The sequence below is a fragment of the Salvelinus sp. IW2-2015 genome, linkage group LG18, assembly GCF_002910315.2.
Source record: "Salvelinus sp. IW2-2015 linkage group LG18, ASM291031v2, whole genome shotgun sequence".
Taxonomy (NCBI): Eukaryota; Metazoa; Chordata; class Actinopteri; order Salmoniformes; family Salmonidae; genus Salvelinus; species Salvelinus sp. IW2-2015.
Window position 1 is genome coordinate 58,179,592 of NC_036858.1, and position 15,961 is coordinate 58,195,552.

Here is a 15,961-nt window from a genome sequence, read left to right on the forward strand (position 1 = left end):
GAGGAGATTGCAACAGCAGTGTCCCCAATGAAAAGTGGTAAATCACCGGGTCCGGATTGTTTTCCAACCGAATTTTACAGGACGTTTTTCTGGTCTGCTTTGCCCATTCTTGTCTCGACTATTGCAGAGTGCCTTATACTCAAAAGCTACCACCTAGTCTTTATCAGGCTTCAATTTCATTACTATTAAAGAAAAACAAAGACCCCTGGAATGTGGATCCTATCGCCCAATCTCGCTTTTAAACTGTGATTACAAAATCCTAGCCAAGCTTTTAGCCATCCGTATGGAAGGCTCGCTGCACCAAGTAATACACTCTGACCAGACTTGCTTTGTGAGAAATAGGCATTTGTTTTTCAATATTAGGCGCCTTATGATATACTGTACTCCCCAGCGTCGGAGGACCGAGAGGGTGGTGTCTCACTTGATGCAGAAAAAGCGTTTGAGCGCGTTGAGTGGGATTACCTAACAGCTACCCTTTATAGATTTGGCTTTGGCCCAAATTCATTGCGTGAATTAGATCTTATTTTTCCCCATGGTTCGGTACGGACGATACAACTTGTCCTCTGACTATTTCCTTCGCACGCGGATCCAGACAGGGCTGGTCCACTCTCCCCGTTGGTGTGTTTGCTTTGGCAATCGAACCTCTCGCCATTGCACTAACGCTCTAATGATGCATTCAGGAATAATCAGGACGGGCTCAGAGCAGAAAAGTCTCGCTATATGCGGATGACCTCCTTTTGTTTATCTCTAACCCTGATACCTCATTGCCACGCGCCTTATCTGTTTCTTAAAAAGGTTTGGATCAATCTCAAGGGTACAAGCTGAATCTAGGCAAGAGTGAGCGTTTTCCTGTAAACAAGGCTGCTTTAAAAGTGCTCTTTTCAAGTTCTCAGTTTTAGGATTGTCCGGGATCAATTCACCTACTTGGGAGTTAAAGTGCAAGGAAAATATTCAAATCTGTTTCAGGAAAACTTGGTTGCTCTAGCAGACGGTTTGAACAATCTTTTACTTTTGGAATTCGCTACCTCTTTCTCTTATCGGAAGGATTAATGTCATTAAAATGAGTGTGTTGCCCCAAATTTCTATATTTATTTCAATGTTTACCCATTTTTATTCCAAAATCTTTTTTTATTCACTGGATCAACATTCATGCATTTATTTGGGATAGCAAGGTACCACGGATTGGTAGAAACATTTACAGAAGCCTTAAGTCATTGGGGGGTTTAGCTCTACCAAATTTTCAGACATACTATTGGGCTGCAAATTTCAGAGCCCTTCTGTTACTGGCTGCAGACTGATCCTACTGGCCTAGACCCACTCTGGGTCCAGATGGAGTCTGATCGTGTAAACCTGCTGCACTTTCTTCTGTTTGCTCGTCTCTCCCAGTGTCCCTAGGCAAAAGGTGTGTCAACCCAATTGTAAAGCAGTCTCTTAAAATTGGAAATCAGTTCCGTTTAGCCTTTGGCCTCCGAGGCGTTTCTCTATCAGGCCAATCAATCAGAACATTTTATTTCCTCCAGTCTTTGAATGATGGGGCTTTTGGCATCTGGCACTCACTAGGCCTCTCCCTACTAGCCCAATTTATTCTTTGAAGATACATTTGCCTCTTTGCTCAGCTACAGGAAAGGTTCAACCTCCCCCAATCCCACTTTTTCCGCTATCTCCAGACTAGGAACTTTGTCAGAGCTAACAACACCTGAATTTCCCCATAGGCCTGCATGACAGCTATAGAGAGCATCCTGGAGCTGAACAAGCTTCCTAGGGGCGCAATTTCAGATGTATATGCCAATCATTCATGACTTACAGAACCCTTCTTTGGTGCCTTTAAAGGCTCGATGGGAAAGGATTTGGGGGAGGACTTGGGGAAGACACCTGGGAATCTGTGCTGCGCAGGGTGCATTCGTCCTCTTTTAGCACTAGACACAGCCTCATTCAATTCAAGTGGTTCACCGTATCCACTGGTCTGGGGCCAGACTTGGAAGATATTCTCTGATTTTGATCCTACCTGTGTCAGATGTAAAAATGATAAGCCAGCCACACTGTTGCATATGTTCTGGGGCTGTCATAAACTGTCAGGTTTCTGGGAATTAATATTTTAAATGTTTCTCTGATATATATAAACTGTTATAGATCCCTCTCCTTACAGCCCTTTTTGGAGTACTGCCCATAGGTACCCCCCTGTCAAGTATTCCAGTCGGACACGTTGTTATACAACTCTTTTAGCTAGACGGCTAATACTACAGAATGGAAGATGGCAGTCCCCCCATCTTATAAATATTGGGTGAGAGATGTGTTGTGCTCTCTGAAACTAGAAAAAAATTCTATTCAATTCACGTGGGAACCCCAAACTGTTTAATGAGGCTTGGGCTCCATTCCGGTCTTACTTTAAACAGTCCACCCTCTGATGGCATCCTATTAAAACCAAAATAAGTCTGTATTTGACCCCCCTGTGACTTAGGGTTGGATGAGCATTTCTCTGTGTTTTTTCTGGGGTGGGGTGGGGCATTAAGGTTGATGTGCTGATTGATTGTGACCTGCGGATGCCTTGTTCATCTTGCCCGGGCAGAGACTAAGGTGTGAGCTTGTTTTTCCCAGTTATTTTTATTTTTAAATTTTGTTCACGCCTACATAAAATTATTATTATTCATTTTTTATTTTAAAGCATTGTACACTTTTTATTTTTGGTCCAGTGGATGGTTGGTCTGTGGCCTTGACTGTCTGTGAGTGGTTGCATTTCTCCACCCCATCCCTTGACTGTTTACAGGAACAATGGTGAGGTGTTTGCTCTGTCCCTATACTATAGATTGCCCTTTAACCTTTGTAGCCTTCTGCCTGGTGTGTCTAACTTGTCTAAAGTATGGTATCTTTAAAGCTCTTTTTTTTTTTTTCATGTATTATTTGTATTTTTTCTAGTTGAGTATATTATTTATATTGCTTTGTCTTGTCTGTCTGTGTAAAACTTAATAAACAGAGTTTTCAAAAAAAAAGAATCACTTGCCTCCAACCAAATTAATTAGAATGTTGAAAAAATGTAGTCCAGAACATTTTTGACTTTGTGGCCAGTTGTAAATTAAACAAATACAAGTGTAAACAACAAATGTTTTTTAATGTAAACTTATTTTAGGAGAAACAGTGAATCGTGCATCAGTGCCAATATATTTGGCCACATCTGTATGTTCATAGAGGCAGGTACCTGTCACGCCCTGACCTTAGAGATCCTTTTTATGTCTCTATTTTGGTTGGTCAGGGCGTGAGTTGGGGTGGGCATTCTATGTTTTTGTTCTATGTTGTTTTTTTCTATGTGTTTGGCTGGGTGTGGTTCTCAATCAGAGGCAGCTGTCTATCGTTGTCTCTGATTGAGAACCATACTTAGGTAGCCTTTTCCCACCTGTGTTTTGTGGGTGGTTGTTTCTGTCTTTGTGTCTGCACCAGACAGAACTGTTTCGTGTTGGTCTATTTTTGTTATTTTGTCTTAGTGTTCTGAGTTAAATAAATATCATGAACATGTACCACGCTGCACCTTGGTCCACTCCTTCTTCCTCAGACGAACGTCGTTACAGAACTACCCACCACCAAAGGACCAAGCAGCGTGGTGTAATGGACTCCTGGACATGGGAGGAAATCCTGGACGGCAAGGGACACTGGGCACAGACGGGAGAGTATCGCCGTCCAAAAGAGGAGCTGGAGGCAGCTAAGGCGGAGCGGCGATGCTACGAGGAGTTGGCTCAAGGAGGCGTGCACGAGAGGCAGCCCCAGATATTTTTTTGGGGGGGGGCACACGGGGAGATAGACCTGAGCCAACTCCTCGTGTTTGCCGTGGGGAGAGATTGACCGGGCAGGCACCGTGTTATGCGGTGATGCGCAAGGTGTCCCCAGTGCGCACTCATAGCCCGGTGCGCTACATCGCAGCTCCTCGCATCGGCCGGGCTAGAGTGCGCATCGAGCCAGGAGGAATGGTGCCGGCTCAGCGCATCTGGCCTCCAGTGCGTCTCCTCGGCCCGGGTTATCCTGCACCAGCCCTACGCACGGTGTCCCCGGTTCGCCAGCACAGCCCAGTGCGGCCTGTTCCAGCTCCCCGCACTTGCCAGGCTACAGGGGGTATCCAGCTAGGACGAGTTGTGCTACCTCTGCGCTCGAGACCGCCAGTGCGCCTCCACGGCCCAGTGTATCCGGTGCCTCGGCCAAGGAAGAGGCCTTCTGCATGTCTCCCCAGCCTGGCGAGTCCTGTGCCTGTGCTAAGCCCTAACCCTCCTGCATGTCTCCCCAGCCTGGTGAGTCCTGTGCCTTCTCTCAGAGCCAGGCCTCCTGTGTGTCTCTCCACTCAAGTGGGTGATCCATGGCAAGAACCCTCCAGTGGTGATCCATGGCACGAAGCCTCCAGTGATGATCAATGGCAAGAAGCCTCCAGTGATGATCCATGGCAGAAGCCTCCAGTGATGATCCATGGCAAGAAGCCTCCAGTGATGATCCCATGACACGCGCCTCCAGTGATGATCCATGCAAGAAGCCTCCAGTGATTGATCCATGGCAAGAAGCCTCCAGTGATGATCCATGGCACGAAGCCTCCCAGTGATGATCCATGGCATGAAGCCTCCCAGTGATGATCCATGGCACGAAGCCTCCTGTGTGTCTCTCCACTCCAGTGACGCCCTTCAGTCTGTATCCTCCAGCGACGATCCCCAGTCCGGAGCCTCCAGCGACGATCCCCAGTCCGGAGCCGCCAGAGTCTCCCTCCTGTCCGGAGCCGCCAGACTCTCCCTCCTGTCCGGAGCCGCCAGAGTCTCCCTCCTGTCCGGAGCCGCCGCGAGTCTCCCTCCTGTCCGGGGCCCGCTGCGAGGGTCCCTGCTCCAGAGGCGCCACATGAGTGGGCCAAGCTTAGGTGGAGCGGGGTCCACGTCCGCACCAGAGCCGCCACCGCGGATAGATGCCCACCCAGACCCTCCCCTATAGATTTAGGTTTTGCGGCCGGAGTACGCACCCTTGGGGGGGGGGGGGTACTGTCACACCCTGACCTTAGAGATCCTTTTTATGTCTCTATTTTGGTTTGGTCAGGGCGCGAGTTGGGGTGGGCATTCTATGTTTTTGTTCTATGTTGTCTATTTCTATGTGTTTGGCCGGGTGTGGTTCTCAATCAGAGGCAGCTGTCTATCGATGTCGCTGATTGAGAACCATACTTAGGTAGCCTTTTCCCACCTGTCTTTTGAGGGTAGTTGTTTTCTGTCTTTGTGTCTGCACCAGACAGAACTGTTTCGTGTTGGTCTATTTTAATTTTTTTGTCTTAGTGTTCTGAGTTAAATAAATACCATGAACACGTACCACGCTGCACCTTGGTCCATTCCTTCTTCCTCAGACGAACGTCGTTACAGTACCTAGTTACTATCTTAGTCCTCTTCCTAACTATATGGAACATAAGGCTTCCTACACTGCCATTACAGCCTTGATTTATACAATGATGTGCTGCCATTCAGACCGGTACCATAGAGATGTGGGAGGGCATAGCTTTTTATGTTGTAGTCAACATAAACAAATAAAGAATTCCAGATTTTTCTGGATGTAGTTGCCTTCCTCCTGAAGAGAAAAGAGCGTTCCACAGGATATCCCTCCACAGCAGAGCACATTGGGAAAAGCTCTTTCCTGTTAGTCGAACCGTGTGTCAGGAATGTGGTCCGACTCTGTTGTGTTTTTCCAATCCCTCCCTCAACCCCTCTCTCCATCTTTGTCTTCCCCTCTTTCCATTTATTTTTCTCTCTATCTCCAATCTCTCTACCCCTCTCCCCATCTATCCATCTCCCCCTTTCGACTCCCTCCACCATCTCTCCATCTGTACATCATACTGTATCCTCCACTATATGAAAGATTGCCCCTTGTTATGTAATCAGGGTGATGTGTGGATCTGTATGGAGCTGATGGACACTTCTCTGGATAAATTCTACAAGCAGGTGATAGATAAAGGCATGACCATCCCCGAGGACATACTGGGAAAGATGGCCGTCTCGGTGAGTAGGACTAGGTTCCCAATCCAAATCGTCCCCTGCACCCTATGTACAATCATACTAGTAGAAGTTTCACCATATTGCTTATACCAATCAAATCCTCTCAGATCTCCACAAATGCATAGGGCATAGAGTTTAGGTGATGATTTGGGATTATTTGGTAAAAGCATGCGTTTTCTTTTTGTTCCATCTTTGAAATGCAAGAGAAAGGCCATACATTGAGATAGGATGCTAGGTGTAATTTAGATGTTGTCCACAAGATGGCATCAGTGTGTGCAATTTTTCAGACTGATCCAGTGAAGAATTACATCACTACACAATATTTTGTATCAATATAAATTCGTTGAATTTATGAATGTTCAAGTACATAACTATAGAAAACATACAAAATGATATGGTAATAAACAATTAAAGATTACAGGAATGTCATACATGATGGATCATTAGTATCCCTACAGAATATACACTAACCTTCATACATCTAGATGGCTGGTCGGGGTGGGTGTGGAGCCAGAGACAACAGTGGGGTCAAACTATAGAACCCGGTTCCTACATTTGAATATACAAAATTATGCTACATTTTATCTGTGGGACCCTCAGGATGACAAATCAGAGCAATATTACTGAATTTAAGTACATTATTTACCTTCAGAGTTGAATGTATCAAACCAGTTTCCGTGATAAGTGTTTTGTTGTGGTCTATCCTCAAACAATATGTTTTTGCTGTAATAGCTACTGTAAATTGGATACTGCAGTTAGATTAACAAGAATTTAAGCTTTCTGCCCATATAAGACATGTCTATGTCCCTGAAAGTTGGCAGTTGTTTACAATGTCACATTATTGCATATTGAGCAACAACTGTCCCGGTTTAGGGACACCGGTCCCGTAGAGGTTTTAATTCATATGAGTAGGACTAAAGTTATCAGTCAGCCTAGAGACCAAGATGAATAATACATGGGTTGGTTATGTGTAGGAATATACAGTATATTATGAACATATTGTTGTCAGATCAGTCAGTCTCTAGACCAAGAGGAATAGCCTATTACTGTACGTGGGTATACATGTAGTTGACTAAATGTGTTAATTCATGCTAGATGTTTAATATACTAAGTTTTCATAAATAATAGATGCAACCATATGGATTCCCCAATCTCCTTCTCTTTCTGCTGATGTGTCGGTGTTCTGTTCTAATGTTCTTATGTTCTAATCTCCCTGGTTACAGGTAGTGAAGGCTCTGGAACATCTGCACAGTAACCTGTCAGTGATCCACCGAGGTAACATCACAGAGTTAAATAAAACGTTTTATATTAAAATATGTATATGTTACTGCCAAAACTAAAGGAAACACTTGAGTAAATGATGGATACAAAGTATGCTGTGGTTCCTGAGTTAATTAAGCAATTAACATCCCATCATGCTTCGGGTCACGTTTAAAGTATACGTGTCTCAGTCCCCAGATCTCAACCCAATTGAACACATATGGGAGATTCTGGAGCGGCGCTTGAGACAACGTTTTCAACCACCATATAAACACTAAATGATGGAACTTCTGGAAAAATGGTGTCGCATCCCTCCAATAGAGTTTCAGACACTTGTAGAATCTATGCCATGGTGCATTGAAGCTGTTCTGGCAGCTTGTGGTGACCCAATGCCCTAATAAGACACGATATTGGTGTTTTTATTTTATTTTTGGCAGTTACCTGTATTATGCATCTCTATGGGGTACACCTTAAAACAGTTGGACTAGTGTCCATCCTTTAAAACCATGTCTCACCGAAGGTCAAAGACTCTATTTCTTGTGTCTAAAACCTCAGTGTTCCATGCGTCTGTTTCTGTATTAACATTGCATGTAGTCATTTAAGATGATTGCAGGTTACTAAAATAAAGTGAAAACTGTGCCTAGCCAGRGATCACAGTCCTTCTGAAAAAGTGTTTTGAGGGCTGTTGTCACGCCCTGACCTTAGAGATCCTTTTTATGTCTCTATTTTGGTTTGGTCAGGACGTGAGTTGGGGTGGGCATTCTATGTTTTGTTCTATGTTGTCCTTTTCTATGTGTTTGGCCTGGTATGGTTCCCAATCAGAGGCAGCTGTCAATCGTTGTCTCTGATTCAGAACCATTCTTAGGTATCCTGTTCCCACCTGTGTTTGTGGGTAGTTGTTTCCTGTTTTGTGTTTTTTCACCTTACAGGACTGTTTCGTGTCGTTCACTCTCTTTGTTGTTTTTTTGTCATTCAGTGTTCAGTTTATTTGATTAAATTTACTATGAACACTTACCACGCTGCGTGTTGGTCCGATGATTCCTATTCCTCATCATCAGACGAAGAGGAGAGTCGTTACAGCTGTGTGTTTGAGACTGTTAACTGCTTCCCAGTTCTGTCACTGTGGCTAACTGCCTCAGCAGATTAAATCAGTGATGACCCTGTATCTCTTTCACTTCCGTCACACTCCTCTCTGTCTCTTCCATATCTCTTTCCTCCATCTCTCTCTCTCTCCTCTATATCCTTCCATCTCTTTTTCTCCCCTCTCTCTCCCACAGATGTGAAGCCATCAAACGTATTGATCAACACACAGGGCCAGGTGAAGATGTGTGACTTTGGCATCAGCGGCCACCTGGTGGACTCTGTGGCCAAGACCATGGACGCCGGCTGCAAGCCCTACATGGCGGTGAGTGGGTGTGTGGTAAGAGAGGTATAAGGGTTTTAAAAGATATAGAAAATAGATCTACTAGTCTACTCAGTAAAATCAAACTATAAAGGATTTAGGCTTAACGATGCTCATGAGCCAAAGCGGGTCCCCAAAACTGTTGGACAGCTGTGTACGTCATCCAATTCCTATGATATGTTATGTCCTGCAAAAATGGTATGAAAATAAATACATTTCCTACAATTCACATGACCTATTACGAATTCCAATTCATACAATATGTTACTTTTTATTAATTTTTTTACATTGAACCTTTAGTTAACTAGGCAAGTCAGCTAAGAACAAATTCTTATTTACAATGATGGCCTACACCGGCCAAACCCGGACGACGCTGGGCCAATTGTGCACCACCCTATGGGACTCCCAATCACGGCCGGTTGTGATACAGCCTGGAATCGATCCAGGGTGTCTAGTGACGCCTCAAGCACTGAGATGCAGTGCCTTAGACCGCTGCGCCACTCGGGAGCCCAAATGCTGGCTCAGTGAATAACTGTTTACAGAACAGAGATATAATACATGATGTTCATGTTAATGAATTATTGTACAAGTTTGACTGAGCTGAGCTGACTGCTTGCTGCCTATATGTTTAAGTGCTACATGTCTCTATGTTATGTCATTAGCCATGCCCTTTAATAACCGCAGTTAGCTTTTAACTGCTGTGTGCCCAAACAGTGTGTCCACAGAGCCTTTGATTGGCTGAGCAGTTTTTAGGGCCTGGTAGCACTCAGAGAACAGAATGGGTTGTGTGTGTTTGAGGTACAGATGATGGGGGGAGTTTGGGTCGTCTAGGACAACTAATGTTAGTTTGCGATACTAAAGTGATATTATCCGGGTCTCGTGTATGTGTGTGTGTGTGTGTGTGTGTGTGTGTGTGTGTGTGTGTGTGTGTGTGTGTGTGTGTGTGTGNTGTGTGTGTGTGTGTGTGTGTGTGTGTGTGTGCACGGTTCTGTTCTGTCCCCCAGCCAGAGAGGATCAACCCAGAGATTAATCAGAAAGGCTACAACGTCAAGTCTGACATTTGGAGTTTAGGAATCACTATGGTGAGTCTCTATAAAAAAAATTACTTATGCAGATTATTCATTTATAATAAAAAAAAGTATGATTATTACACTAGTAGGCCTATATTATATTATTTATGAATGCTACAGTAACCACAGATTAAATGTTTTATTTTAGTTTTCCTGGGTGACATTTTGTACATTGCTAGTAATAGTCATAAGTGGAGAAAAAAAAGTAAATTGAATTGAAATTAATTATTGTGCAAATAGAACATGTTTTTCATGTTCAAGAAAGGCCCTGCCTTCTTTCAGTGAGACATGATGACCCTCTACTGCTCTGCTCCAGGAGAGGTGTTACATATTCCTCTCTCTCATTTGCACATCCTAAATTCTGTCACACCCAATAACAGTTTGGTGTCAAAAGAACATGTGATGATCCTCCAGCTGCCAATGGTAGTTTTCAGAAATGTAGCTGTCTAGGGCAGGGGTATTCAACTCTTAACCTCCAGAGACTGCTGGTTTTCTCTTCTACCTGATAATTAATTGCACCTGCCTGGTGTCCAAGGTCTAAATCAGTGCCGATTAGAGGAGAACAATGAAAAAACACAGTGGAACTGGATTCAAGGTCCAGAGTTGAGTTTGAGGGGTCTAATGTCACAAATCACCCAATTTCTGGCGTTTAACGACAGATTCTTTAGCTTAGTGCATTTTATGTACAACAATACAATGCTGCATTCCTATTCATAGGTTGCACCTCCATTACTAGGTCGCGTCATGCCATTGTTTTGAATGTTCTAAAGCCACCCTCTACCGGTGACGCAATACTGGTGCCCTAAAGTCGTGATAATCCCAGTCATTCTGGCCGGAGGCTAACGACTGTTTAGTGTAAATTACACTACAGTGCCTGGCAATACGATTACATTGCTAAAGTAGTCAAATGTTTAGTAGGAAACAACTTTGCCAGCATTATCATGTCAAATTTACTTTCGACATACGTCAATGTTGTCATTAGCCAGCAAAGTTCCTCAAAAATAGCTAGCAATGCTAACTTTAGCTATCTTAAATCAGGTGAACTCTCGATTTTAGCTAACTAGCTACCGTTATACTGCATCGAAAGTCAATCTGGCGACATCAAAATGATGACAAAAGGTTTTACTACAAATTATTTGCCTCTCTTTGAAAAGCATTGTATTTCCAAGCCACTGTAATGCACTTTTGATTAAATGTTCATCAGCGCTCATTGACGATGCATTGAGTAGAATGCTCAGTTGCTCATCAGTATAAAACAAACGTTCAAAATAATATTGTGACGAAACATGCAACCCATGAATAGCCTGCCCTCTAGCAGTGCCCTGTGATATCCTGTGCCCTGTCATATCTCATGCCCTGTGATATCCTGTGCCCTGTCATATCTCATGCCCTGTGATATCCTGTGCCCTGTCAAATATCTCATGCCCTGTGATATCCTGTGCCCTGTCATATCTCATGCCCTGTCATATCCTGTGCCCCCCTCTTCAGATTGAGCTGGCCATCTTGCGTTTTCCCTATGACTCGTGGGGCACCCCCTTCCAGCAGCTGAAGCAGGTGGTGGAGGAACCATCCCCCCAGCTTCCTGCTGACCAGTTCTCCCCTGAGTTTGTTGACTTCACCTCTCTGTGGTATGTTCTCCTCTCCTGTAAAGCTAGCCTGGTCCCAGATCTGTTTGGGCTGTCTTTCCAAGTCTATGGTCGTTGTTATGTTTGTCATGACAGTGACAATTGGATTTGGCAAGATATCAGAAGCAGATCTGGGACCAGGCTTACCTGTACATAATTTAGGCCCTACAAAAGTGTTGTCAATGTCAGTTATGTCAGTATTTTCTTTCTGTACCTTGCCTCGTCTAATTCCACTCAAGGTCTTTGGCTATTGTATGAGTCCTACTTGAGCGCTTGCTGGATTGAGACTCACAAGTGAATTTCTCTTGACAATTTTTCCAGTTGTTGTAATAGCCACAAGCACTTTATGACCAGGACAGAATGTGATGCATGTGCCTGGGTTCCAGAGACTAGGCTACCCTCTGTGGAATGTGACTAAATAGGCATTCTCACCAGCCTGTTATGTCTACCGCGCACTGTTAGGTCTCCACACCAAATATTTAATATCTACTCATGCCGTTTTTCCCTTCACACAACCCTAAAAGGTTTTACATTTGTTTTACATGTAGGCCTACAGTGCAGAAGATAAATTACATTTTCCCACCATAAAACCTTGCTAATGGGTCATCTTGGTCTGTTGTGTTGTACAATGTAGGCCCTAGTTTTTCGGTTTTATGGCGGTCCGAAATGGAAACCTATTACCTACAGCAGAGATGAGCAACTTTGATCTGGGTGGGGGCCACAAAAAATCTGAACTCATGAGGGGCCGGGACTAGCCTTTTGGGAGCCCCCACCTTGCGAGCAAAACATTTTAGCAGCCTCCCTCTCGACAGCGGAGAGAAAAAAATGTAAGCTTTAAAGTTAATTTCCTGCATTTTGACACGAGGTGTAGAGAAAATGTTGCCATTTTATAGCAAGTTTGCTGCAATTCTACACTTTTGCCATGGGGCAGAGAGAAGATTTAGCAATTTTATAACTCATTTCATATTTCTACTCATTGTGCCATGGAGCAATGATAATTTGTTTCAGTTTTACAGCTAATTTCTGGCAATTCTACTCATTTTCCATACTGCTATAAAAAATGTTTGCAGTTTTGAATATGATATCTGAGTGAGAATGATTAATAAAATCAATGGGGGCCCCCCCCCCGATCAGTAATTTGACCATGATTACTAGAAGTTTAGTTAGCTGGCTAGATGAATTTACCAATCTTTGGGTTTTTACTCCGTTGACGTGTCCGCTTGCAGCTGATTCAATCTGGAGTAGAGTGGAGTGGGAGACACATTACCAGATATGAGTCATCTAACAGTATCTCTATATGAATCATAGACATTGCAGTTGTAATCCTTTCTCTCATTGCCCTTTTCATTCCCAGCTTAAAAAAAAATTCCAAAGAGCGGCCAAACTACCCAGAACTCATGGTGAGGGTTTTTTTTTAACTTTGGAGATGTCTTATTATTTAGTTACACACTTTATTTTCAACTCTAAGAAATGTTCAATACAAAGTGAATGTGACCATGCCCTCTTCCATTACTAACAGTTGGCCACTAGATGGCAGACTTAGTCCAGTAATAATTTATGTTTTGTAATAATCTCCCCACTTAATTTATATCCAATCAATGCTATTGATTATATATCAAACTTTTGTTGAGTATATTATTTATACTGTATTTGATTTTACATGAATCACTTAAATTGTCTCTTCTCATTTATTTTCTTATCTTTTCTTCTCTTCATCCCAGCAACATCCCTTTTTCATCTCCCACGAATCCAAAGAGACTGACGTGGCTTGCTTTGTCAAGGTCATCCTCGGGGACTGATAAGCAGCCCCGCTCCCTGATCTAAGACAACGCTCTGACCAATTGCCACAGGGGGAGGCGGGCCTTACAAAAAAAGCACCAATCCCAAACCCTGTTACCTGCGGGACTCCAACGCCTCCCGAGTTCCCGACCCCTCCCTCTGGCACAGATGCAAATGGACAGTAGAGGAACTCCGAGGAGATGAATGAGGAGAATGATGCCCAACCATGTTGGAGGAATGAGGAGTTAGCCTTAAGGCCTCAAGGCCCTCACATATTAGATATAGGCAATGGGGCAACGTGTAATTTACTGTTGTTTTGAGGATTGGAGGGCCGGGCCATGTGTAATCTGGATGATTTTAACTATGTGAAATGCGACTCCCGCCGACTCTCTAATTTTGTCCCACCCTTGTTACTGTACGAGACCCACTGCTCAAACAGTGATTTGAAAGTTAGTGAATTTAGGAACGTGTGGATTATGCCCTGTGCTATTGGTCAATCTCTAATATATATTTAAACCTGGTGTGAAAACATAAAACAACTAAAAGTGATAAATATACATATGTATAATCTAAATGTTTGTATTTTACTCAAAGAAAGTTGAATTGGTTTACTAATAGACTGCACATGTACAGAACATATCTACTATATAATGGGTGGGTTTCAGTCCCCTTAGATAAACAGATAGTTACAGAGAGATTCAGATTCTATGACTGTCCAATGGTTGAGCTGTAGACCGGTAGACAGGCTGGAGGCCTCAGTCAGAACTGCAATGGGTTCTTCAAAGGAAGTTACTGCAGTTTGCTCTTAACTGCTCTCTAATGTTGTGGGCTGTGTGTTTGGGAGGGTGGGTGGAAGCCTTCCATGCATGTGTTGTGAGATATATGTGGGCGATGTCATTGTTGTGGGAGGGGTACATCTATTCCTTCCTAGTCACTTCCTGAATATTCTTCTGTTCAACTCGAATAGAACTGGAGATAAGTTATACAGTTATTATTATTTTAAAGATATATAGCTTATTTATTTATACTGATGAGATACAGTATACTCCAGTGTGCTTATTTTATTAACTGCTGTTTTCCCTTTGAAAACTTTACATTAACAATTGAAAACTTTACATTAACAATAGAGAAATGTCTTATTTTACTGTTTGTGTGTATTTGTTGTGTGTCACACTTGACAGGTAATGCTTTACTGAAACAGTTACTCATAACGCAAGCCTTATACACTGACTATACATTAAGGACACCTGCTCTTTCCATGACAGACTGACCAGGTGAAAGATATGATCCCTTATTGATGCCACTTGTTAAAATCATTTCAATCAGTGTAGATGAGACAATTGAGACATGGATTGGGCAAGACAAAAGGTTTAAGTGCCTTTGAACGGGTTATGGTAGTAGGTTCCCGGGGGCGCACCGGTTTGTGTCAAGAACTACAATGCTGCTGGGTTTTTCACGCTCAACCGTTTCCCATGTGTATCAAGAATGGTCCACCCCCCCACCACCACCCCCTCACCACTGTGAGAGGCATTGGAGTCAACATCGCCAGCATCCCTGTGGAACGCTTTTGACACCTTGTACGGTCCATGACCCGACGAATTGAGGCAGTTCTGAGGGCAAACGGGAGGGGGGGTGCAACTCAATATTAGGAAAATGTTCCTAATGTTTGGTATACACAGTGTATGTGCTGCTCTAAAAAGTCAGAAAACAAAAACTGTATTGGTATTGGTGGTCTCATCTTTATTTACTCAGCATGTGTCCATTTCTGTCCAATTGAGTAATTTCTGAACAATATTTAGGGGACCCCTTTTGGCTCAAGCGCACCACAAGAAGCAAACATAATGTATAGTCTCTTTTGTGCAGTGTCAGCCCCTCCACATTTCTCTACATTATCAAATGTACTATACCGGCTTAAACGCTGCAGGATTATATAGATTCAACATTAGCTTGCATAGGTTACATAATTAAAGTTTTCTGCGCTTAACCTCTCCCCCACACTTACCAAAACTAACAGGGTCAGCCCCTCCACATTTTTATATATCATCAAATTTACAGTACCTTCAGAATGTATTCATTCACACCCCTTGACTTTTTCCGCATTTTGATGTGTTACAGCTTGAATTTAAAATGGCTTGAATTAAGATTTATTTTTGTAACTGGTCTACACACAATACCCCGTAATGTCAAAGTGGAATTGTGTTTTCCCAAATTTGTACAAATTAATACAAATTAAAAACTGAAATGTCTTGAGTCAATAAGTATTCAACCCCTTTGTTATGGCAAGCCTGCATAAGTTCATGTAACGGTCCGGGTGGGGTCCGGGTGGGCCTCATTCATGGTGGCGGCTCGGGTGCGGGACGTAGACCCCACTCTACCATAGTCATTGCCCTCTTCAAGGGCCTCTTCAGAGGGACGACCCTCGCCTCCGACCTAGGGTCTAAGATCCTAATTAAAGGCCCCACTGGACTGAGGGGCAGCTCCGGACAGAGGGGCAGCTCCGGACAGAGGGGCAGCTCCGGACAGAGGGGCAGCTCCGGACAGAGGGGCAGCTCCGGACAGAGGGGCAAGCTCGAACAGAGTGGCGGCTCCGAACAGAGGGCGGCTCCGGACTGGCGGGCGGCTCCTGACTGGCAGGCGGCTCTGGCGGCCCCTGACTGCGGCTCTGGCGGCTCCGACTGGCAGGCGCTCCTGACTGGCGGGCGGCTCCTGACTGGCGGGCGGCTTCTGGCGGCTCCTGACTGGCGGGCGGCTCTGGCGGCTCCTGGACTGGCGGGCGGCTCCTGACTGGCGGGCGGGCAGCTCCTGACTAGCTGGCGGCTCCTGACTGGCGGC

The 15,961-nt window shown here is 44.1% G+C and overlaps 1 protein-coding gene across 2 annotated transcripts in view; it reads left to right on the forward strand.

The window, feature by feature from the left end:
* map2k6 (mitogen-activated protein kinase kinase 6) overlaps window positions 1-14,854 on the forward strand; it is an 82,046-nt gene extending 67,192 nt beyond the window's left edge. For both annotated transcript variants that reach the window (XM_024008632.3, XM_024008633.3), the window contains exons 6-12: window positions 5,880-5,996; window positions 7,217-7,268; window positions 8,531-8,658; window positions 9,660-9,737; window positions 11,214-11,353; window positions 12,705-12,750; window positions 13,072-14,854. In XM_024008632.3, coding sequence (XP_023864400.1) covers window positions 5,880-5,996; window positions 7,217-7,268; window positions 8,531-8,658; window positions 9,660-9,737; window positions 11,214-11,353; window positions 12,705-12,750; window positions 13,072-13,149 — 639 coding nt within the window. In that variant the 3' untranslated portion in view covers window positions 13,150-14,854. The remainder of the gene's footprint in view (window positions 1-5,879; window positions 5,997-7,216; window positions 7,269-8,530; window positions 8,659-9,659; window positions 9,738-11,213; window positions 11,354-12,704; window positions 12,751-13,071) is intronic.
* Window positions 14,855-15,961: the final 1,107 nt, after the last annotated feature.